General features: G+C 44.0%; 3 protein-coding genes across 3 annotated transcripts in view; 2 read left to right on the forward strand and 1 right to left on the reverse strand.

Annotated features, from left to right (window-relative positions):
* Nucleotides 1-6,715: 6,715 nt before the first annotated feature.
* LOC311236503 (tripartite motif-containing protein 16-like) lies at nucleotides 6,716-8,302 on the forward strand (the record flags this gene model as incomplete). Its single annotated transcript, XM_084324181.1, has 1 exon — nucleotides 6,716-8,302. One exon carries the CDS (start codon nucleotides 6,716-6,718, stop codon nucleotides 8,300-8,302), a length of 1,587 nt encoding a protein of 528 aa, XP_084180307.1.
* A 13,857-nt stretch (nucleotides 8,303-22,159) lies between these two features.
* On the forward strand, nucleotides 22,160-23,026 carry LOC311236504 (arylamine N-acetyltransferase, pineal gland isozyme NAT-10-like; the record flags this gene model as incomplete). The annotated part of the gene is made up of 1 exon (XM_084324182.1): nucleotides 22,160-23,026. The coding sequence occupies one exon, from the start codon at nucleotides 22,160-22,162 to the stop codon at nucleotides 23,024-23,026; it is 867 nt and encodes a 288-aa protein (XP_084180308.1).
* A 354-nt stretch (nucleotides 23,027-23,380) lies between these two features.
* The window catches only part of arhgef28a (Rho guanine nucleotide exchange factor (GEF) 28a), a gene marked incomplete at its 3' end in the record, with an annotated part of 121,132 nt that continues 120,122 nt past the window's right edge, over nucleotides 23,381-24,390 (reverse strand). The window contains exon 19 of the mRNA XM_084324183.1: nucleotides 23,381-23,467. Within this exon, the coding sequence (XP_084180309.1) occupies nucleotides 23,381-23,467 (87 nt within the window). The remainder of the gene's footprint in view (nucleotides 23,468-24,390) is intronic.

The following is a 24,390-nucleotide window of genomic DNA, read 5'->3' on the forward strand; positions in this document are numbered from 1 at the left end:
AGCAGATGAATATAAAAATGCATGTTTAAAACTCAAGTCCGCCCTTCCTCCATCCTGTATGACACAAGACATCGGTAATGTATAGTTTTCTCTGATTACAGCCCCTGATGCCCCCCTGGAAAATGCATAGCGCCCGCTTATTTTTGCCCCTGGACAACTTTTTACCGTAAGCACGCTATGTGTTGCTCCTGAGTCAACAATGAATGTCACCGGTGCATTTGAAATATACAAAGTCATAACTGGCATCTTTAAGTAAGCTGTATTTTCAAACTTTAAATATGTTTCTACAGCTAAAACAGGCACTCTACTCTCAATATGTGAAATGGCTTCCGCTATCAGTGTGTGCATTCCTTCACTTTGTTTTTCATTGCACATTGCATGTGTGCGAAGTCGGTTGAGAGTGTGTGTGTAGTGTGTGTTTATACTCTGCCTGCGGTCGCTGCTCTGCCCGGCCCTCCTCGCCTCGACACCCATCCGCTGCGACCCCCCTCCTAGTCAATGCGATGGCTCCACTCCATGTTCCTCTCCCCCTCTCTCTCCCGTTCTACCTCGTCCTCCTTTCCGGCGCTGTTGTTGAACCTCAGCACGCCACTGCTCCTTTTTCCTCTCCCATTGATCCTTTTGATCGCAATCTTTGTGCCAATGATCGTTTTCGCCACAAATGAAGCACGCCCCTGGGTGTTGCCCCTGTTTTTTATAGGCCTTTCCCCTCTGATATCCTCTCGGAACTGTCCGGCCAGCTCCATCCTCCCTCGAAAGTTGTGTGACAGCTCTCACCAAAGTCAACTGTGATTCCTCATGTAACTTGCTGGCCTTTTTCCCTTTCTCCTCCAGGGCTTCTCTGTATCTTTGCTCAGCGTGCCTTGCATGTTTTCTCACATCTGCCAGCCTGGCATCCGCGACACACACACAAGAGTCCTTCACTTTTCCTGCGATAGTTGGAATCAGCCCATCTAGAAATGCTCTGCTCATGTGACTTTCCCACACATCAGCCTCGACCAGCGCATCACGTGCTTCCTGTAATCCGCTGTTGACAGTGAAAACCCCATACAGTCTAGTGTAATAGTCCTCTGTGCTTTCACTTACAATCTGTTTGCAAGCTGTGATTTTTTTCATGTCCACTCTGAGTGGGAAAGCCTCAATTATTCTGTCCCTTACTGCCTGTATGACAAGAGTATAAGGTCCATTGCTATCATGCGTCCAATCCCTGTGGCCCATTCTCACATCTCCGTCACCCAGAGCTGACTTAATCTTTGCGTAATGAGTTGGTCCCAGCCTCCTCATTAGCAGCCGCCGCAGTTCTGTGTTAGTGGGCATGAATTCCTGGCAGAAACTCAACAGCTGGTCCGCAAAACGCTGGCCTGATGCAGTTATGTCCGGTAAATGCCCCATAGCCTTTTCTCCGTCCTCATAATTCCACGGGCGGTGAACGAGAATCACCCCATCAGGCCCCGCTACCTGAACCATAGGAAATTGGTTACTGACGAGTAGCGGATCTACCTCAGAAGGGGCCATGGCATGTTTCATCATCTGGTCACTATAGTCAATTCTCTCCTGTTCCCTCATATTTCCCCCCCTGCTCCTCTTTTGTGGAGTCTCATCCGAAGACAACACCAACGAGGAAGGGTCCCCTGATGTGGACCTCGCCCCCATTATGACTTTTGACGTAGCCCGTGTATTTCGTTCCACGGACAGCTGGAGCTCCCTCAGCTGTTTGGAAATGTGGAAAAGGTCATCCGTTGTTGTCAATCCAGCCCTTTGGCGTGTTCGGCTTAGGTGGCGTCGGAGGCTGCCACGGCACTGGCGGAGGGGGAGGTAGCTCTCTAGGGCAGGAGGAATCAAAGTGTGGCAGGAGAGGCGCCGGTAGTCCAGGTGGTTGCCACAGGGGAGGCTCAGTCGCCGGTAGTCCAGGTGATTGACGCAGGGGAGATCCAGTAGCCGCCGCCGGTAGTCCAGGTGGTTGACGTAGGGGAGATCCAGTAGCCGCCGCCGGTAGTCCAGGTGGTTGACGTAGGGGAGGCCTCACACACGGAAGGGCATCGAGGTCAGGGTCCAGACAAAGCAGCGACTCCACCGCCGTGGGGGAAGAGACAGACAGCAAAATGTTATCCTCTACATCGTCTGCAGGCAAAAGCTTCATCGTTCTTTTTCCCTCTCTCCTCTCTGCCTCCCTCTTCCATAGACCTAAACAAGCCTCTTGCTTCTCTAAATCCTCCATAACTTCTATTTTAACACGCTTCTTTTTCCTCAACCGACTCCTCACTTCCCTCAATGCTTCCTCCAACTCTTTCAACTTAGTCAATGAGAAAGAACCCCCTATCGGAAAATTGTTTTCCTTTACCCACTTGTCGACGTATGCCACAGAATCTAAACCATAAGTGCTTCTCATATACTTCACTCTTCCACTTTCCTCACCCTGTGGCCCCGCCAACTTGCTCCTGCTTCTTCCCATAGCGCAAATAAAATAAAGATAACAAATATAACAAAAACAAACCAAACAAAACAAAACCAAACAGAAAATAAAAGTTAAAAAAAATAAAAATAAAAATAAAAACCCACAATAAAATATGTGGCAACAAATCGTTTCCTCTGAACACTTTCGAGAAAAAAGCTCTGTGGAGTAGCGTATCACGCCTAATTATCGGATACAATGCCCCTATCTTATTTCCTTTCAGAAAAAACTGCAGTATGACCAGATAAGACAGTGGAAACCAATCACACGACCCCCTGACCCCCTATCTTTTGGCATCCCACGCACGGTCCAACTTCCCGCCTCCTTGTTAGGAAAACAACCAAAAAACCCAGAATCAGTGCCTAAAACCCTTTCCACTATACTCCACAATACATTCTGCACACGCCTACAATATCGGATACAAATGTAATTCACGCCTAATTATCGGAACATACCTCTTAATTTAAAGTGTCCAGAGGAAAACCATAAAAAAAAAGTACCCCAAAAAAAACAATACTATGTTCCAGCCCTAGACAACATCTGGACTCAGAATCTCAAAATAACTTCCAACTCCCGCACGCATCCATATGGGTTTACCTGCCAGAGATGACAAAACAGTCGGTGTCCAGGTGTCCCCCCTTCTCCTGAATCCTTTCCCCGGAGGCTTAGGGCAGGGGATAATTTAGTATTCCCCTGGATTGCTCGTCGGCAATGCACCACTCTGAACTCCCGCTGTCTGGTCTATCTTGACACCCTAATGTAACTGTAAATCCTCGTCGCCATCTGTTGTGGGAGATTAATAATATAATAATGAGCAATAACTTGTTCTGAGTCCAAAAGCTGAAATAAGGAAATAGAAAATAGATTTAATTCCTCACATAGATCAATTGATAAGGAATGCACAGTTGAAGATCAGACCATGTAAACAAATGTCCGATCACCAAGTGAGAACGATCTCTCGTTCCCCAAGACCGTTAATACAAAATTAATATATACATATGACGTGGAAGGAACTGGAACATCACTCTGAGGATTGGCTGAAATGACTATTATGGCTGCTTTACAAGGAAAACAGAGCGGATCCCATAACAATGTCACTTATGGCCTTATAGCAAGGATCAACATAGATCATAACCAAATTGTTTTGACTGGCTAATGTGTGCTTCTCTTAAAGAGAAACGCACATCCTACGTTGATATCTGATGACAGCGCCCTCTCATACAATACCACAATGGTATGATAATATATTTCCACGACACTCTCTTTGTGGATAAGATGTACTCTGGCTACTTTGGCCTTCACCTGTCTCAATGTTATCACAAATCTCAGTCTCATTTTCCTGTGACTCTTTTGTGAGTACATTTGCCTTTTCAGTTGTTGGTAGGTGGTTTACAGCTCTCCTCATACTGAAATCTTCATCACCTGTTTCCTGCTCTGTTTGAGTCTGATTCTCAATGACACTCTTGGTGATGAATTTGACCAACCTATTTTTAAGTACTTTTCCTGTGTCAGGATAAAACACCAAATAAGCAGGGCTGTTCTTATCATAGCCTACAAAAATACCCTTTTCACATCTTGAATCCAACTTTTTCTTGTTTTGCTTGTAAGCATAGCATGGTGACCCAAATGTTCTCATTTTTGAAAGGTTAGGCTTCTTTCCTGTTAACATGTAGTATGGAGTCTGTCCTACACGCTTGTTGTAACACCTATTTCGAATGACAGCAGCAGTCATAACTGCATATGTCCACAACTCTTTTGGTAGGTCACTCTCAATTAGCATGCATCTTGCCATTTCAAACAATGTTCTCCAATTTCTCTCAGCTGTCCCATTTTGATGGGGTGAATAAGGAGCTGAGGTCTCATGTCTGATGGCATTTCTACTTAGCAATGACTGAAATTGACCAGAAGTATACTCTGTACCATTATCAGATCTCATGCATTTGATTTTTCCATAAGGTGAAACGTCAGCAATGTACTTCTCAGTAGCCTTGACTGTGTCACTCTTTGATTTCAAAAAATAAACAAAAACTGCTCCTGAATAGTCATCAGTAAATGCTAATGTGTATCTGAACCCATCTTTAGCTGTAGGATCTATAGGTCCAGACAAATCTGTGTGTACAAGCTGCAGTGGAGCCTTTGCTCTTTCATCTGGCTCTCTGCTCCTGCTCTGAGCAAATTTACCCTTTGTGCACACTTCACATGTCAAATTAGATGTATCAGTTTTGCCTTTAATTGTCATACCCTCTGTGACTTTTTGCAATTTTAACACATCTTCGTAGTTACAGTGACCTAGAATTTCGTGCCATGTTTTGATATCATAACACCCATGACATTCATCAACATTTTCATCATTAACTGTGTTTAGATAAAACAATCTATCATACACCTTAATATCAAATGTCGTACCGTTCTCATGAATGAGCTTGTTCTGTCCTTCCTTGAATACAACCGTGGCTCCGTTGGTCGTCGCTGCCTTGACCGAGAAAATGTCTTGGGGAAAGGATGGGACGTACAGCGCCCCCGTCAGCATCGTCTCCACCTCTCGACCCGTATTGTCTTTCAGCCAAACTTTGGCTGCACCTCTCTTCAGCGCTATGCCAGAGGCCCTCACTCCATCAGCCAACTCCAGGACATGTTTTCGTGGCTCGAAACTCTCGTCAAAGTCTTTGAACTTGCTCACGTCAGTCACTATGTGCGATGTAGCACCGGTGTCGACCATAAGCCCTCTTTGCTTCAGGCCATTGCCTGGGTCGCCGTCCACCTGTCGTTCGCGGGCCTTGAAGGCGAATGTGTGGTGGTGGTCGTGGTCGTGGTCCTCTTCATCCGCGGCCTGTTTTACGTTGTCTCGTCGTCCTCTCCGCCTGCAGTTTGCATCTCTGTGCGTGGAACTTCTGCAAAAACGGCACCACTGTCTCTGTTGTTCCCCGTGACCAGCAGCCTTGCACTCGCGGGCCATATGGCCCTTTTGGCCGCAAGCATAACAGGTCAGCAGCTTCACATCAAAGTCTTTGCCTCTTACTTTCATCACGCTGTCATCAACTGAGCTCCCACTGAACTTCTCAGTGCTCTCGTAGCTCCTCAGCTTGGTTTTGAACTCGGCGAAGGTGATCTTCTCATCACTTTGTGTAATGTGGATAGAAAACGGTTTAAACGACGCTGGCAGCCCCTTCAGAATCATCGCTATCAATAAACCGTCACTTAAAATCTCTTCTGCATTCCTCAGTGCTGTGATAGCATTTTCTGCTCGTATAATATAGTCTGTAATGCTTTCATTAGCATATTTCTGGAGAGACGTAAGCTCTGTGTACAAGCTGATCACACGTGGTTTTCCTGTACTTGCGTAGTGATCCCTCAGAATCTTCAACGCCTTTCTCCCATCGTCCGCTGCATCTCTCATGACCAGAGACAAACTTGTGTCGTCCAACAATTGGATAAGTTCGGCGTAGACTTCTTCATTTTTGTCAGCATCTTCTGCGGCTCTTGTTGCGGCTGCGTCTGCGTCTTCTTCGTCCTCGTCACTGTTAGGCTTTTTCAATATGGTGCTTTTCAGCCCATGTAGACGCAGGTGGCCAAGAAACTTTGTTTCCCACAACTCATAGCTTTTCTCATCTCCGTCAAAGCACAAACGATTCCATCGGCTTCCAAGATCCTTTCTGGGCCCATAACCTGTTGGCGCAGCAGCCATTTTCAGCAAAGGTCTAGACAGCCTTGGGCTACTACGGAGGAATAAAAGACGCCACACACTTCATTGCAGTTTCACACACCACTGACCGAATCTCACAAGTGAGCCGGCAATGATCCCTTTATTGGAACCAGCTGCGTAATTGTCAAGCTGACAAGTATGACGTCAGCATAAGAGCATTAAAGAGATGCATCGTTCACGACTGTTCAACACTTGTAATAAACCAACCCGTTTGTAAATCCGTCAATATTTCAGCGAGTTATGAGTATTTTTGTCTGTGCAGCTCACTCACTCTCACTCAAGGCTAACTGGAGCAAGATGGCGGCGGTTCAGTGACGTCGCTCTCCATTGGCCGGCAGCGCAGGCAAGCTATCTAGTGTTCTATATATATCTATGGAATTATGTACCATTGGCATTACACAATCACTACACGCTCACTTAAAACAGCGGTTCGTGGCTGCCACAGGCTTGCCCAGTGAGAGGATTCTCCGGCGCTGCAGCTGGACCCTATTGCCCACACGATCAGAGTTTAGTCTTCCTGAGAAAACCAAACGAGTGTCGCGTTGTCTTTGTAGAATAAAATGGCGCAGCAAGGAGTTGATCTGGACCGGGACCAGTTTTGCTGTTCTCTCTGTCTGGATCTACTGAAGGATCCGGTAACTATTCCCTGTGGACACAGCTACTGTATGGGCTGTATTAAAGACTGCTGGGATCACGATGATCAGAGGGGGATCTACACATGTCCCCAGTGCAGGGAGACCTTTACTCCCAGGCCTGTTCTGAAGAAAAGCAATATATTGGCTGACGTGATGGAACAACTAATGAAGACAGGACTCCAAGCTGCTCCTCCTGATCACTGTTATGCTGGACCTGGAGATGTGGCCTGTGATTTCTGCACTGGGAGAAAGCAGAAAGCCCTCAAGTCCTGCCTGGTATGTCTGACCTCTTTCTGTGAAACTCACCTCCAGCCTCATCATACTGTAGCTCCGTTAAAGAAACACAAGCTGGTCAAAGCCTCCACACGGCTTCAGGAGAACACCTGCTCTCGTCATGACGAAGCTATGAAGATTTTCTGTCGTACTGATCAGCAGTGCATCTGTTATTTGTGTTCCATGGATGAACACAAAGGCCATGATACGGTCTCAGCTGCAGCAGAAAGGACGGAGAGACAGAAAGAGCTTGGCACGAGTCAGCAGAAAATCCACCAGAGAGTCCGGGAGAGAGAGAAGCAACTCAAAGAGGCCCAACAGACTGTTGATTCTCTCAATCGCTCTGCTGATAAAGCAGTGGAGGACAGTGGGAGAGTCTTTATTGAGCTGATACGCTCCTTGCAGACGAGGCGCTCTGAGCTGAAGAAGGTCATCAGAGCCCGACAGAGGACCACAGTTTCTCAGGCTGAAGAACTGCAGAAGAGACTGGAGCAGGAGATAGCGGACCTGAGGAGGAGAGCCACTGAGCTGGAGCAGCTCTCACACACAGAGGACCACATCCACTTTCTACAGAGTTACCCCTCCCTCTCCCGTCCCAGTGAGTCTACAGACTTACCCAGCATGAGCATCACTGTCCTTCCTCTCCTGTACTTTGCAGATGTGACTGAGGTCGTGTCTGAGCTGAGAGACAAACTAGAGGACGTTCTGAAAGAGCAGTGGCCCAGAATCTCAACAGTGAATGCAGTTAATTTTTTACTGCCACCAGAGCCCAAGACCAAAGCTGACTTCTTACAATATTACTCTCGGATCACACTGGACCCAAACACAACTAATTACACAACACAGGTTCTGGGTAGAGAAGGTCTGACTGGACGCTGTTACTGGGAGGTGGAGTGGAGCCATTGGGTTTATGTAGCAGCCTCCTACGAAGACATTCGTATAGATCGGACAAAATTCAATTACAAATCCTGGGCTTTAGAATGCAGATACATAAGTGATGATTACAGCTTCAGACACAATAACAAGAGCATAACAGTACCGAGCATAACAGTACCGGGCCCCCGGTCCTACAGAATAGGAGTGTACCTGGATCACAGGGCAGGTACTCTGTCCTTCTACAGCGTCTCTGACACAATGACCCTCCTGCACAGAGTCAACACCACATTCACTCAGCCTCTCTATCCTGTACTTTGGTTTCCATCATGCATTGGGAAGGCTGAGTTCTGTGAGCTGAAGTAGAGATCGGTGATATTCACAGCTCCTCTACCCAGGGTTTGGATTTAAATTGATCTTGAAGATGCTGAGTTGTGAAATAGGAGGTAATTAGGAGTTACATTCACTGACAGTCACTCTATCGTTCTGAGGGACACACACACACACACACACACACACACACTATGTTTAGCTTTGTTTCTACTTTCTAGCCTACCGGGGTAAAGTTTGTTTGGTTGGATATTTACATATTCACATATCTTCAATACCTCTGCCCCTTTTGCATGCGGGGAAGTCAAAATCTTTATTTACATACTCAGGGTAGGTTGGACCACAATATGCAACCATTTTATTTTTATTTGATCACCGTTGGTCAATTACTGTGGGATTTGGGTCTGTCCCTCCCCTCTCTGTTCCAGGGGAGGGGGGGGGGTTGGTAACAATGTGGTGGCCGGACCTCCATGTGGGAGGTTGATTCAGCCTATAACCTTCTCCCTCACCTCTTATCTCTGGGCAGCCGGGACACTTCATACGGGACACTCTTCTATCTTCCAGGCCTTCGGTTGAACCCATAGCCAGGATGTGTGGGGCATGGGTCAGTCGTAAATGCATTAATTGAATATTGTGCATTTTGTCTTTTGTTCTTTTATTCTTACTAAATAAACGTTGACGTCTAAACCCAGAAGGACCCGTGTCGTGTGGATATTTGCTAACACAACGCAGAAGAATTGACTTTACTCACTGTTTTACATACATGTACCACATGAGAAATTCAGTCGAAATCTATCAAATATATTTGATATTATGAACTATATATATATGTATTGAAGACACTGTTGGACTGTAACAATTCCATGTACGAATAAATTAAAAAAGAATTGCTCTGCCTCAGTATGAACTATCTTCTATGGCACTACCTCCCCCTGGTGGCCATTATCCTACCACATTGAGAATGGTCCAAGAATGGTCCATCTCTAGAAAGTACCCACAAATTATATATATATTATGTATATATATATATATATATATATATATATGAAAGTATGGGTACCGTCTCAAAATCTGACTTAAGTAAAAGTATCTGGCTAAAAACACACTTGAGTAAAAGTAAAAAAAAGTCCTACTTTTACTTTTGAGTACTTAAGTACATTTAAAAGTAGGACTTTTTTTTACTTTTACTCAAGTACTCAAAAGTAAAAGTAGATTTTTTTTGAAAGGGATAGACCAGGGGTCTCAAACTCATTCCACCGTGGGCCAAGTTTTCATTTTAACTACACATTGCACCAGGTGAGTTAGTTGAAGAGGTGAGCCAATTAGTGAAATCATCAGCTGGTGTTTAGGCAAGGCTGGAATGAAACCCAGCAGACACTCTGCCCACAATGGAATGTGTTCTGCGATAGACAATGCTGAAATGAAAGAACAGAGGACACTTTTTTTTCGCATTAAAATTATTTAATGCACTTCTCCGTTGAAGGTAAACTAACATGGACGGCATTCACATCACAGCATGAATAATATCACAATACTAAAAGCAGAATGGTGTATCCTGAATAATATCACAATTCACAATATTAACCACCGCATACTGGATTATCCTGAATAATATCACAATATTAAAGGCAGAATACTGGAGTGCCCTGAATAATATCACAATATTAACCACAGCATAATGCACTCCTGGGTGTCTGGATGGCACTTCTGGGTGTCTGGATGGCACTTCTGGGTGTCTGGATGGCACTTCTGGGTGTCTGGATGGCACTTCTGGGTGTGGATGGCACTCCTGGGTGTATGGATGGCACTCCTGGGTGTCTGGATGGCACTTCTGGGCACGTGGCCGGCCCTCCTCGGGGGAATCCAGGCTGAACCAGCTCACGGGCCTCCCGGGATAGATGGCCGAGGGGGGCTTGGAGATGAACTCCGGCTGCAGGTCGATGTAGGCCCTGCTGCGCCTGTAGCTACGCACCTCGCTCCACGTGGCCGGCCTCAGAGAGCGATCCTGAGAGGCTGGTGAAAAGATCATAATAATTCATTACATTTTATATAGCGCTTTTCTCAGACTCAAAGCGCTCCCCACAATGTAGGGTGGAAATTGCCTCCTTCACCACCACTGGTAGCACCCAGCCTTGGGCTACGCAGGCTCAATTATTTTTTACTTAAAATGTCAGCAACAGTGTAATGTTGTATATTTAATTTGTGACAGAGAATCAGAAAATGAGGAACATGTGGTGAAAATAAAACATGTTTCAAAGTCATTGTTTGAAACTGTAATGACATTATTAAAAGTACTCACTCATATCGGTACTATACAGCAATCATAATAATAATAATAATAATAGATCAAATTTATATAGCGCCTTTCATAGAACCCAAGGTCGCTTCACAATCAGGACAAAAAATAGGGCAAGGAAAATAGGGGGGGGGGGAAGGGGGGATGAGGGAAGGTAAGGGATAATGGACCTAATCTAATCTATAAACTAACTGATGGGGAAACGCCTTGGTGAAGAGGTGTGTTTTTAGAGCGGATTTGAAGGTGTCCAGGGTTGGGGCGTTGCAGATTTCGGGGGGGGGGGAGAGTTCCAGAGGGTAGGGGACGCCACGCTGAAGGCTCTGTCCCCAAAAGTCCGTAACCTGGTGCGAGGGATGGAGAGGAGACCTAGATCAGAGGATCGTAGGTTCCGGGATGGAGTGTGCTGCTGGAGGAGATCAGACAGGTATCGGGGGGCGAGGGCATGGAGGGACTTGTAGGTGAGGAGCAGGAGTTTGAAGGTGATGCGGACCTTGACTGGAAGCCAGTGGAGGTGGATGAGGGTGGGGCTGATGTGCTGCACAGGGTCTCAGCAAGTAGCCAAATGTAAATACAGAAAGATCAGGACATCCCTGGTAAAGATCCAAAGTCCAAAAGACATTCTAGGTGTCTCTTACATCTCTAAAAAAAAAAAAGGAAAAATAAAAAAAAAGATGCTCCTTCCAGCTAGGACCTGCCTTAGAAGCCCGGTGAATCCTGTGTGTTTTCCTTTCATTGCCGGTGCTCCATCGGTAACAACAGCGGACAGTTTATCAAACCCCCCATATTGCTGCACGGCACTTTCAACAGTGTTGAATATGTCCACACTAGGGCTGACCCCTATTAGTCGAATAGTCGACTAATCGATCGAAAAGGAGCCATAGTCGACTGCCAACCTCTTAGTCTAATGCAAAAAAAATATATATATATTTTTTAATATTGGCCTGGGGCCGCATGGCTGCTAGGTAGTATGTTTTCTTTCTATGAAATGTAATTGAGTAAAAGTACAAGTATACAAACCTAATAATACTCGAATAAAGTACAAATCCCCCAAAACAGTACTTAAGTATTGTAACGGAGTACAATTACTCAAGTACTTTACACTCCTGAACATGGGCCTCTGTTTACGGCTGCTCTCCTCTACCTCCTGAGCCACTGTCACCCGTATGTAGGGCATGGAGTACAATGTTGTTCAGAACAGACCCACCTGTGTTATAGGAAGCTGGAGGAGAGAGAGAGAGAGAGAGAGAGAGAGAGAGAGAGAGAGAGAGAGAGAGAGAGAGAGAGAGAGAGAGAGAGAGAGAGAGAGAGTTGTTCTTCTGGTGGCAGACTTTGAGGGAGACAGACCCTAGATAGGAGCTGCTGGCTCAGGAAGAATGGCCATTCATTGAATATTGTGCATTTAGTCTTTTTGTTCTTTTATTCTTCTTACTAAATAAACATGGACGTCCGACTGAACCTCAATATAGAACTTTGAACACAACAAGAGCGGAGAAAGAGTGAGTGTGAGAGAAAGAAGAGAGAATGAGAGAGAGAGAGTGTGTTTGAGAGAGAGAGAGAGAGAGAGAAAGAAAGTGTTTTATTGAGTACTGTATGTTTACCATTTTCTCTTTGTGCTTATGAGTTTTAGTGGGTTTTCCTTGACAATGTAAACAAGAGAAAGTCCTGAACTATGTAAAAAAGAAAACATCTATGAATCACAGTAAACTAGACACTGTCTCTTTAAAGCGACTCCTCCCCTGAACAACTGTAACCAGGAACCATATCTGTATGTCGTGTGTGTCATATGATGAATTGAAAATGGGGGACCCTGATGGAAACAAGACGAAAGTCTTTCTCAGGTCTGCATCCTCTTAACAATTGTATGTAGTGAGCTGTACTGTACTGTACCCATTCTGCAATCTGTTAATAAACTTTTCAATCAATCAATCAATCAATCAATCAATCAATCAATCAAGCAACTCCCACCCACACGGAGTAGGGTCCAGCTGCAGCGCCGGAGAATCCTCTCAAGGGGCAAACTTCCGAGCTGCTTCTATAGAAAGTAGGTTCGTACTAGGTTCAGGAGATTCAGGCGCATACAAGTCTATTCGATCATGTCTCCAGCACCCCCACAGCCGTAGCTGCAACCACTTACATCACGGCTCTCATCCACATTCATTCATATGCTCCCCCGCTATCTCCTCCCCGATTTAAGAATCCCCGGAAGTGTTGCGGTGGTCTATCTATTTTATGACTCTAAGTTCGATAACAGTTCGAAACAAGGCGGACATTAATACAATTTTCAATCAATCAATCAATCAATCCAATAACACACGCTTGTAGTGCCGAGAGATGGGAGTCGGAGACGGTGGCTCGAGGCAGAGTGAATAGTATTTATTGAGTACACCTACACACAGGGGCGTAGCTGTAGATTGTGGGCCCCATGAAAGAATGTATCTGTAGGCCCCCAGTGAATGCGAGCGCACGTAAGCGCGCGAGCAAAATAAAATTGTGGCCATTTATTTATTGATGAAAACGCATAATATGGTTTTTACCTATACATTCGGATCAGCAGTTCAGCACCTGCACTGTTGGTGGGTGAGCCTAGTAAAGGATGTCGCATTGCGTTCATCTTCAATGAATGGACCAATGCAATAGTCTACCAAAGCCCCCCCCCCCCCCTCTCTCTATATATCTCACACTCACACACACACACACACACACACACACACACACACACACACACACACACACACACACACACACACACACACACACACACACACACACACACACACACACACAAGCTAAAAGCAATAGGTTTTGATAGTTTATCAGTGAGCTGGATACAATCCTACCTGGAGGGGAGAGAACAGATGGTGGAGGTAAACGGTACCCTATCCCCCCCCCCCCCCCCCTCACAGTCAGCTGTGGTGTTCCACAAGGAAGCATACTAGGACCGCTACTATTCCTAACTCAGCCCTGCTGGTCTCTGACAAGAACAAGTTACAGGTTGAAAAAGCCCTCAGCTCGGAACTAGGCAAAATCTGCATATGGCTCGCCGACAACAAACTATCATTACACATGGGCAAAACAGAGTCCATACTCTTCGGTTCAAATAACAAACTCAGCAAGACCGACGGCTTCTCAGTTACAGTGGGTGACAAGTATTGTCACAAGGAAAGATGAAATTACCTACCTAGGTTCCATCCTAGAGGCTAATCTTTCCTGTGACAAAATGGCATCCAATGTAATAAAAAAAGTCAACCAACGAACTCGATTCTTGTACCGGATCTCCTCTCTGGTAAACAAGAATACCCTGAAGACTCTGGCAGGAGCACTCATTCAAGAGTACTACGACTATGCTTGCACCTCATGGTACCAAAGCACCTCAAAGGCACTAAAAAACAAATTACAAACATCTCAAAACAAGCTAGTCAGACTACTGCTTGACCTGACTCCTAGAACCCACCTCACCCTGGCCCACTTTGACAACCTAGGATGGCTTAGAGTAGACGACAGAGTACAGCAACTTGCAATGGGCCTGGTCTACAAGATACACTCGTGTATGTCATATATGTTATGATGAATTGAAAATGGGGGACCCTGATGTAAACAAGACGAAAGTCTTTCTCTGGTCTGCATCCCCTTAACAATTGTATGTATTGAGCTGTACTGTACTGTACCCATTCTGCAATCTGTTAATAAACTTTTCAATCAATCAATCAATCAACACACTTCAGAAACAAACATAGTATCAATGAGAGCATCAATAAATACACCTGAGTCTGGGCCCCCCCCCCCAGTGCTGGGCCTTTGGAATCATCCTAAACTACCCCCCCCCCCCCCCCCCCCCCCCCCCCCAGCTACGCCCCTGCCTACACGATACAGTACGTTACTGGAAAGCTAGAATGACTGCCCAAATAAGAATGTTCGAATCTAGAATGTACTACTATGACATCATCACAAACGTTCCAGAATGTTTGGGCGGAACTAATGTTCTAGAATGTTCCTAACAATAGTTCCGTACCATTACAATCGCTACACGCTCACTTAAAACAGCGCACGTCCGAGCTGCTTCTATAGAAAGTAGGTTCGTACTAGGTTCGTGGCTGCCACAGGCTTGCCCAGTGAGAGGATTCTCCGGCGCTGCAGCTGGACCCTATTGCCCACACGATCAGAGTTTAGTCTTCCCGAGAAAACGAAACGAGTGTCGCGTTGTCTTTGTAGAATAAAATGGCGCAGCAAGGAGTTGATCTGGACCGGGACCAGTTCTGCTGTTCTCTCTGTCTGGATCTACTGAAGGATCCGGTAACTATTCCCTGTGGACACAGCTACTGTATGGGCTGTATCACAGACTGCTGGGATCGCGACGATCAGAAGGGGATCTACACGTCATGTCCCCAGTGCAGGGAGACCTTTACTCCGAGGCTTGTTCTGAAGAAAAGCAATATATTGGCTGACGTGATGGAACAACTAATGAAGACAGGACTCCAAGCTGCTCCTCCTGATCACTGTTGTTATGCTGGACCTGGAGATGTGGCCTGTGATTTCTGCACTGGGAGAAAGCAGAAAGCCCTCAAGTCCTGCCTGGTATGTCTGACCTCTTTCTGTGAAACTCACCTCCAGCCTCATCATACTGTGGCTCCGTTAAAGAAACACAAGCTGGTCAAAGCCTCCACACGGCTTCAGGAGAACACCTGCTCTCGTCATGACGAAGCTATGAAGATTTTCTGTCGTACTGATCAGCAGTGCATCTGTTATTTGTGTTCCATGGATGAACACAAAGGCCATGATACAGTCTCAGCTGCAGCAGAAAGGACGGAGAGACAGAAAGAGCTTGGCGCGAGTCAGCAGAAAATCCACCAGAGAGTCCGGGAGAGAGAGAAGCAACTCAAAGAGGCCCAACAAGCTGTTGATTCTCTCAATCGCTCTGCTGATAAAGCAGTGGAGGACAGTGGGAGAGTCTTTATTGAGCTGATACGCTCCTTGCAGACGAGGCGCTCTGAGCTGAAGAAGGTCATCAGAGCCCAACAGAGGACCACAGTTTCTCAGGCTGAAGAACTGCAGAAGAGACTGGAGCAGGAGATAGCGGACCTGAGGAGGAGAGCCACTGGGCTGGAGCAGCTCTCACACACAGAGGACCACATCCACTTTCTACAGAGTTACCCCCCCCCTCTCCAGTCCCAGTGAGTCTACAGACTTACCCAGCATCACTGTCTTTCCTCTCCTGTACTTTGCAGATGTGACTGAGGTCGTGTCTAAGCTGAGAGACAAACTAGAGGACGTTCTGAAAGTGCAGTGGCCCAGAATCTCAACAACAGTGAATGCAGTTAATTTTTTACTGCCACCAGAGCCCAAGACCAAAGCTGACTTCTTACAATATTACTCTCGGATCACACTGGACCCAAACACAAGTTACACGACAACACAGGTTCTGGGTAGAGAAGGTCTGACTGGACGCTGTTACTGGGAGGTGGAGTGGAGCCATTGGGTTTATGTAGCAGCCTTCTACGAAGACATTAGTAGTAGTGAATTTGGATGCAATTCCAAATCCTGGGCTTTAGAATGCAGACAAAGACACAGTTGTGATTACAGCTTCAGACACAATAACAAGAGGATCAAAGTACCGGGCCCCCGGTCCTCCAGAATAGGAGTGTACCTGGATCACAGGGCAGGTACTCTGTCCTTCTACAGCGTCTCTGACACAATGACCCTCCTGCACAGAGTCAACACCACATTCACTCAGCCTCTCTATCCTGGACTTTGGTTTCCATCATACGCTGGGGATGCTGAGTTTTGTGAGCTGAAGTAGAGATCAGTGATATTCACAGCTCCTCTACCCAGGTTTTGGATTTAAATTGATCTTGAAGATGCTGAGTTGTGAAATAGGAGGTAATTAGGAGTTACATTCACTGACAGTCACTCTATCGTTCTGAGGGACACACACGCACACACACACGCACACACACACACACACACGCACACGCACACGCACTATGTTTTGCTTTGTTTCTAGTTTCTAGCCTACCGGGGTAAAGTTTGTTTGTTTGGATATTTACATATTCACATATTTGATTCCCATCTTCAATACCTCTGTCCCTTTTGCATGTGGGGAAGTGAAAATCTTTATTTACATACTCAGGGTAGGTTGGACCACAATATGCAACCATTTTATTTTTATTTTATCACCGTTGGTCAATTACTGTGGGATTTGGGTCTGTCCCTCCTCTCTCTGTTCCAGGGGGGGTTGGTAACAATGTGGTGGCCGGACCTCCATGGGGGAGGTTGATTCAGCCTGTATAACCTTCTCCCTCACCTCTTATCTCTGGGCAGCCGGGACACTTCATACGGGACACTCTATTTTCAAGGCCTTCGGTTGAACCCATAGCCAGGATGTGTGGGGCATGGGGCAGTCGTAAATGCATTCATTGAATATTGTGCATTTAGTCTTTTGTTCTTTTATTCTTACTAAATAAACGTTGACGTCTAAACCCAGAAGGACCCGTGTCGTGTGGATATTTGCTAACACAACGCAGAAGAATTGACTTTACTCACTGTTTTACATACATGTACCACATGAGAAATTCAGTCAAAATCTATATAATATATTTGATATTATGAACTATGTATATGTATCGAAGACACTGTTGGACTGTAACAATTCCATGTACGAATAAATTAAAAAATAATTGTTCTGCCTCAGTATGAACTATCTTCTATGGCACTACCTCCCCCTGGTGGCCATTATCCTACCACATTGAGAATGGTCCAAGAATGGTCCATCTCTAGACAGCTCCACCTGGAATCTTGGAATAATATTGACTAAATTGGTAGAATACAACTTAAAGGTCGTATAAATGTTATCCGATTTCTCCTGATTGGATGAAGTGGGAACGGGATAGCAGAAAATATATCTGTTTACTGCAGAGTGGAGGGACTGGGAGACCCATGTTTCTGACAAAACACTCAGTGATGATTAGAATAGAATAGAAGTACTTTATTGATCCCGAGGGAAATTGAGCTCCACAGATCACTACAGTAACCATTTAGTTAGTAAAAAAAAATCTAAAATCACAAATAAGAATACAAATACACAGTCAGGGATATACATTCTAAGATATGTATATACATTCTGAAATATACAGCCAGAAATATACAGTAATAAGTGTAAAATTATAAAATGTTGAGTAAAAGTCCAGGAAGATTATGGCAGAGTTGTGCTGTCACTCTGTGCTCAGTGAGGCCGCAGCGTTATATAGTCTGATGGCCGTTGGATCATCACGTGAACAATGTGATCACTGCAGGTATAGGCATCGCCTGAATCTCTCATGTTATTTGCTGATGGGATGACGGTCTCTGATCACGACGAGGTTACATCACAGTGTGTATCAAGCCGTACTGTATTGTACCAATTCTGCGAGATCTGTTAACTCTTTCACTGCCACACGACAGAAGGTTAACCCTTTACTATCACACAACCGACGGGCGATGCTCCATCATTAGCGGATGCGGAGCTAATGATGGAGCATCGCCGTCGGGTGTGTGATAGTAAAGGGTTAACCTTCTGTATTGTCACAGTGACGGGGTTAACCGGCTGTCGTGTGGCAGTGAAAGGGTTAACAGCCATATCTGTCAGTGAAGACAGTGAAGCCCTGGATGCAAAACTATCCCCAGGCCATCAGGAGGCTCAATGATGACTCTACACAACACTATAACCCATCCATTTACATTCACTACTGTACACACATCCACCTGCACACACTCACTGTAAACACTCACCTTTAACATTCACTTTAGACACTTTTTAACACGACACCATATTTGATCTATTTATTACAAAAAGATTTGCACTCTACATCCACATACCTCATTTTTGCATTTAGCTTGTTTTTAAAGTTGGCATTTTGTACCTCATTGTTAGCATTTTTTACTTTTTTTTTTACTGTATGCAGCACATTCTCAGGGGGCTCATACAGAACCAAACATGTCACTGTAATGTACTAATGTACTTTATATACGTGACAAATAAAGCATGACTTGATAACGTGAAGGAGAGGAAGGAAATGGAGAAAACGCTTCACTTTCCACGCATCCCAACAGTGACCAAAATGCGTGATAGTGTATGGTTCCGCCCGCTGTGTATTATGTACTATATACTATTATATATACTAGTATATACTGCAGGTATACTGTAATGTGTACTGTAATGTGTACTATATGTGTGTACTGTAATGTGTACTATATGTATGTACTATGTATGTATGTAAATGTAAAAAAAGAAAACGAAACGTAAGTCTTCAGGGGTAGGGCCTGACAAGCCTAGTACTTCTCCCTAGCCCTTTTCGGACAATTGGACAATGCTGCAATAGCAGCTGGTAAAACTTTGGCGATTTATGGAATGACCGTTGTTATGTGTCCAAAACGTGAAATAAAAAATAACTGAACTGAACTGAACTGAACTTGCTGTGTGGTTGGATGTTGAACTTGAAAATCCAAAATCCACCACAAAATATAAGAATATATAGTCAATGTTGATTTCCTCAACACGTGACACAACTTCTCTCTATCTAAGAAGCAAAGTGCAGAAGGGCAGAAGGATAGAGGAAACACCTGACCTATAGTCAGCACACTTGTCTCTGCAGATATCTGCACAGGAGCTATTATTTTGTCTACAAAAAAGGTAATTCTTTAATTGGAAATTGTAGTTGTTTGTTGTACATCTATCTATCTATCAATATATATATCAATGATATATATAACAATGAGATATTTAAGCCTAGCTAACACTTGCTGTGAGTTGGACATAATTATGTTTCAAACATGTTCTATGTTATTATATAGGCAACATAATGGGGATTCAAATAATAATAGGTTTGGACTCTGACTTACACACAGCTCAACAATAGAAAAAAACTATTATGGGGTTGGTTGTCAGCCAATCCCAAGGTCCTTGTCCACAGCTGCGCCCCAATCACATATCTATTAGTCAATCATATCCATATGTTCTGGGCACAGCTGTGTGCAACACATAGACTCGTTTTTCTGACAAGAATGCTTGTTAATGGAACTTCCCATTTCTGACTGCTCACGGACATACAAAAAGCCTGTCACTCCGACAAAGTTATAGGCTATGACACAAGAAATATTATGGATCACTCAATATAAATTCAATATGTGTTTATCAATATGTTATGTTTAAACAGCAGTGATATAAGCGTGCTGTTTATGTACATTAACTCTTGATTGATTGATTGAATTTAATTTATCTAAAAATTACATACAATACCGGTACACAACATGTACAGCCATCACATATAATCTAAAATCGTTGAGGATTAAAACACAATAAAACCTTACGGTTTATTTCCATTGTGGTCCTCACAATGGACAATGGACAGGATGACTAGTATGCACTATGCACAAATAAGACATAAATACAATTTCCAGGGGCGCCCTCGTGGCGCATACCATAGTGCCTCGCGCACCTACGCGGCCGACCCGGGTTCGATCCCAGCTCCCGTCGTTATTTGTCGCATGTCTTCCCCACCTCTCCTCCCGTTCGCCCTCTCCTCTGTCGGTCCTGCGTGACCAATAAAGCTGTAAAAATGCTGAAAATAAATATGACTAGTATGCACTATGCACAAATAAGACACAAATACAATTTCCAAGCATTGTGAAAATGTAAATATGAACAAAAATGCAATAAAACAAACAAACACAATGTATACAGCACACCTGCATATATCATCATGTGTGACTAAGCCATTTCTTCAAATATATATATATATATATATTTTTTTAAGATTTTAACTAATTTGAATAACCCATTTTTCCACTGGGAGCTAGTTAAGTTGTTTAAATATGGCTACATCCAGGTGAGTGCGGGTAGGAAGCTTCATCACTACTCTAATAATTTAGTTTTGGGCAGTCTGAAATTTATTTTTTATTTTCTGGGGTGCACTACTGTACCAGAAGGGGGCAGCATAGTCAAAATGACTCTCAAGTTCAAGTTCAAGTTTCTTTATTAGTTGTCATACAGAAATACAGGATACTTTTGTATGAAATGCTTCTTTCTGTTTTGCTCCTGAGAGTGACAGAAATGTTCAATATACATATTATGTACAATATACAATGCAGAGTAGTTACAATACAATATAAATGGGATGAGGTAACTTGAAACTATATAAATATAAAGTGTGTTAGTGTCTAAAGTGTGTAAAGTGGGTGCTACAGTGAGTTGTCCATTTAAGGTGGGTGTGTACGTGTGGGTGTGTGTGCTGTGAGTGTGTTTGATGGTTTGGTTTGTTACATAGTGTTAATTGTCATTGACTCTGGATCAGGGCACCTGATAACATCCTAAGTGTTTTACTATCCAACATCTCAGACTTACGTGCTAGGAATTTGGTCTTTTGGCTTATTTTAGCCAGGGCTTTCGAGGCCATAGCCTCCCCTGTGAGATATTTGTTAAGAGTTGGGTAGGTGTGTTGGACCCAGGTGCAGTGTAGAACAGAGGAGACGGAATGCAGGGGTTGATCTTCACAATATAAACATACTTCTTTATTGCCGAGTAGCGAGAGTAGCACGTAGCAAACAAAAGACGAGACAACTCAGGGCTAGATCCACAAAGAATGGATTGCACGGTGCTAGTTGCACGCACCCTACTTACAATTCATTATAAATTGAAAATGGGGGATCCTGGTGTAAACAAGACAAACGTCTTTCTCTGGTCTGCATCCCCTTAACAATTGTGTGTATTGAGCCGTACTGTATTCTACCCATTCTACAATCTGTTAGTAAAAGTTTCAATCAATCAAATTTGATGAGAGCAAAACCCCAAACGTTACAATTAACTGCAACAATGGATTTGGAATATTAGGGGTAATAGGCAGAAAGTTCTAATGTATATTGGTAATAGGGCTGTCCCCGACTAAGGATTTGTAAAGTCGATTTGTAGTCGCCAAAATTAGCCGATAGTCGACTATGAAAAAAAATAATAAGTATAATATTTATTATTATTATTATTATTATTATTATTATTATTATTATTATTATTATTATTATTATTATTATTATTATTATTATTATTATTATTATTATTATTATTATTATTATTATTATTATTATTATTATTATTATTATTATTATTTATTTTTTTATCATTCCATTTGGGCTGTGGGGGGTGCTTAATGTCTGAAGGAGTCGACGGAAGGCTTCTTGTCCTCTGCGAAAGCATGCAATTGGTCCACTGATGGATAGGCCTACATGTTGATATTTGTCTAGTGTGTTCATTAGATGGTGAAATCCTCTTTCTGTGCCTGTTTTCTTAGGCAGTTAGCCTCTGGTATGTGTGCCATTAGCGTTTTTGGAAAGAATAATAAAAAAAATTAAATAAAAAAAATAAGAAATAATATATATATATATTTTTTTCATTCGACTAAGAGGTTGGCAGTCGACTACGGCTCCTTTCGATCGATCAGTCGACTATTCGACTAATAGGGGTCAGCCCTAATTGGTAACAAATCACATGCTATCCACATGGTACAATAGAAAATAAGCATACATTCTCATATCAACAGGTAGAAATTCATATAATGTATTTTTTTGCAGGGGGGAAAATGAATTTGGACAAGTACTTCACAAGGATCGGGTTCCATGGCCCGTGTGAGAAACCTGACCTCGCAACACTGAAGCTAATCCACAAGCGGCACGTCATGACGATCCCATTCGAAGACCTGAGTATCCATTGTGGCGAACGGATAACAATGGATCTGGAGCTAATCTTCAACAAGATCATCAGGAGCAGCCGTGGCGGTTGGTGCACCGAGAACAACCTCTTGTTCACATCGGTGTTGAAGGAACTGGGCTACAATCCCACCATGCTGGGCGCGAGGGTCTTCAATCCCAGCACCGACCGATTCAGCCCCACCGACAACCATCTCATCAACAAGGTTGTCATCGATGGAAAGGCTTACATCACGGATGTAAGTTTTGGGCTATCCAGGCAGATCTGGGAGCCCGTGGAGCTCGTGTCCGAGAAGGACCAGCCTCAGCCCTCCGGTGTGTTTCGCCTTCTAGAACAAGAGGGGGACATCTGGACCCTGGAGAAGACGGGCCGAAAGCCCGAGGTTCTGAATCCAGACTTCGCAGACTCAAGTCTTTTTTTGGACGGCAAACGAACAAAGCCGATATATCGCTTCTCCTTAGTGGACCGTGGGGTCGATCATTTCCTCGAGATGAACCACAGACTTCAGACGGACCCGTCTTGTATTTTTACCAATAAGTCTATCTGTTCTCTGCAAACAGCCACGGGGTTCAGATCCCTCGTCGGTTGGACCTACGCCGAGGTCACCTTCAGACCCCTGGAAGGTGTCGATCACTTCGAGATGAAGGACGTACCGGACGACGAGATCGAACGGGTCCTGAGGGACAAGTTTCACGTGGAGCTGGTGAACAAGTTGGTGCCTGTAAACAACAAAGTTTGAATGAAATTAAATGTTGATCATGCGTTGACTTACATGACAGCTTATGTTCTTGTTCAATTAGTGTTGCATTAGGGCGGCTAGGTGGCGCAGTGGGCAAGGCGCTCGCCACCAACGCAGGATATGCTGGGTTTCTAGTCCTTGGGTTTTAAGTTAATGAAATTAAATCCTATATACGTTTAAACGCTAACTAAAATAACACTAAGTCTATCTCAAAGAGAGAAAAGACTACCTCTAAATTCAAAATCATTCCATATAGGGCGTGATATAACTTCTAAAATGGCGGCTTGGCTCAAAGATGGCCGACGTCTAGGAACACAGCCAATCAGAAGAGAAGTGAACGCCCCCTAGCGATCGTCACTCGACGATCGCGCAGGGGCGGGACTTAGGGCTTTTAAGGAGAAACCTCGAGAAGCCACAAGACGGAACACAGCAGAACTCCACCTCCCAGACGATTGCACGAGAAAAGAGACGAGAGGGTTGCCAAGGCGACCCTATTAGCTAGAAAGTAATTCAAGAATCTGTTCAATTCATAATTGAGTTGTGTTTAAAGGAATGAATAAACACAGCTGCTTTTTAAGTCAACATCTCGTCCGACTTTGATTCATCCAACCTACTATTTGAGTGAGTAAAGAAGGGTTATAACGCGGAGGAAAGAGACCACTATACCAGTATAAGAATTAGTACTACAAAGCTTTAGGCTTGTCACGACATTGACATTCAAATTCTAAATCAACAAAAGAAAAATGTATTATATAAAAAATAAAAAATAAAGATTTTTTATTTTAATTTGCCAAGGTATGGCGAGTGCCATACCACGCCATACCAAAGCGACGCCCCTGACCATGCACCTTTGATTACACTGCCTACTCGCTCATATGCTTATAATCAGAGTTAATTATATTGCTTACACTGCCTATTTTTCCCTTTCTGTAGTTCTGTATGTGCCGCGACACATATGACCAACTCACAGCAAGTGTTAGCTAGGCTTAGATATCTCATTGTTATGTATATATCATTGATATATACTGATAGATAGATAGATGTACAACAAACAACTACAATTTCCAATTAAAGAATGATCTTTTTTGTAGACAAAATAATAGCTCCTGTGCAGATATCTGCAGAGACAAGTGTGCCGACTATAGGTCAGGTGTTTCCTCTAATCCTTCTGCCCTTCTGCACTTTGCTTCTTAGATAGAGAGAAGTTGTGTCACGTGTTGAGGAAATCAACATGGACTATAGATTCTTATATTCTGTCCTTTCTACTGTACTATAATTGTATTGCCTGTATTTATGTCTTCTACTATTACCCTGCCCATACCTGTACCTCCCCTCCCCCATGCTGCTGTGATGCCTGAATTCCC

Source organism: Notolepis coatsorum, assembly GCF_963971535.1.
Source record: "Notolepis coatsorum genome assembly, chromosome: 11".
NCBI classification, from domain to species: domain Eukaryota; kingdom Metazoa; phylum Chordata; class Actinopteri; order Aulopiformes; family Paralepididae; genus Notolepis; species Notolepis coatsorum.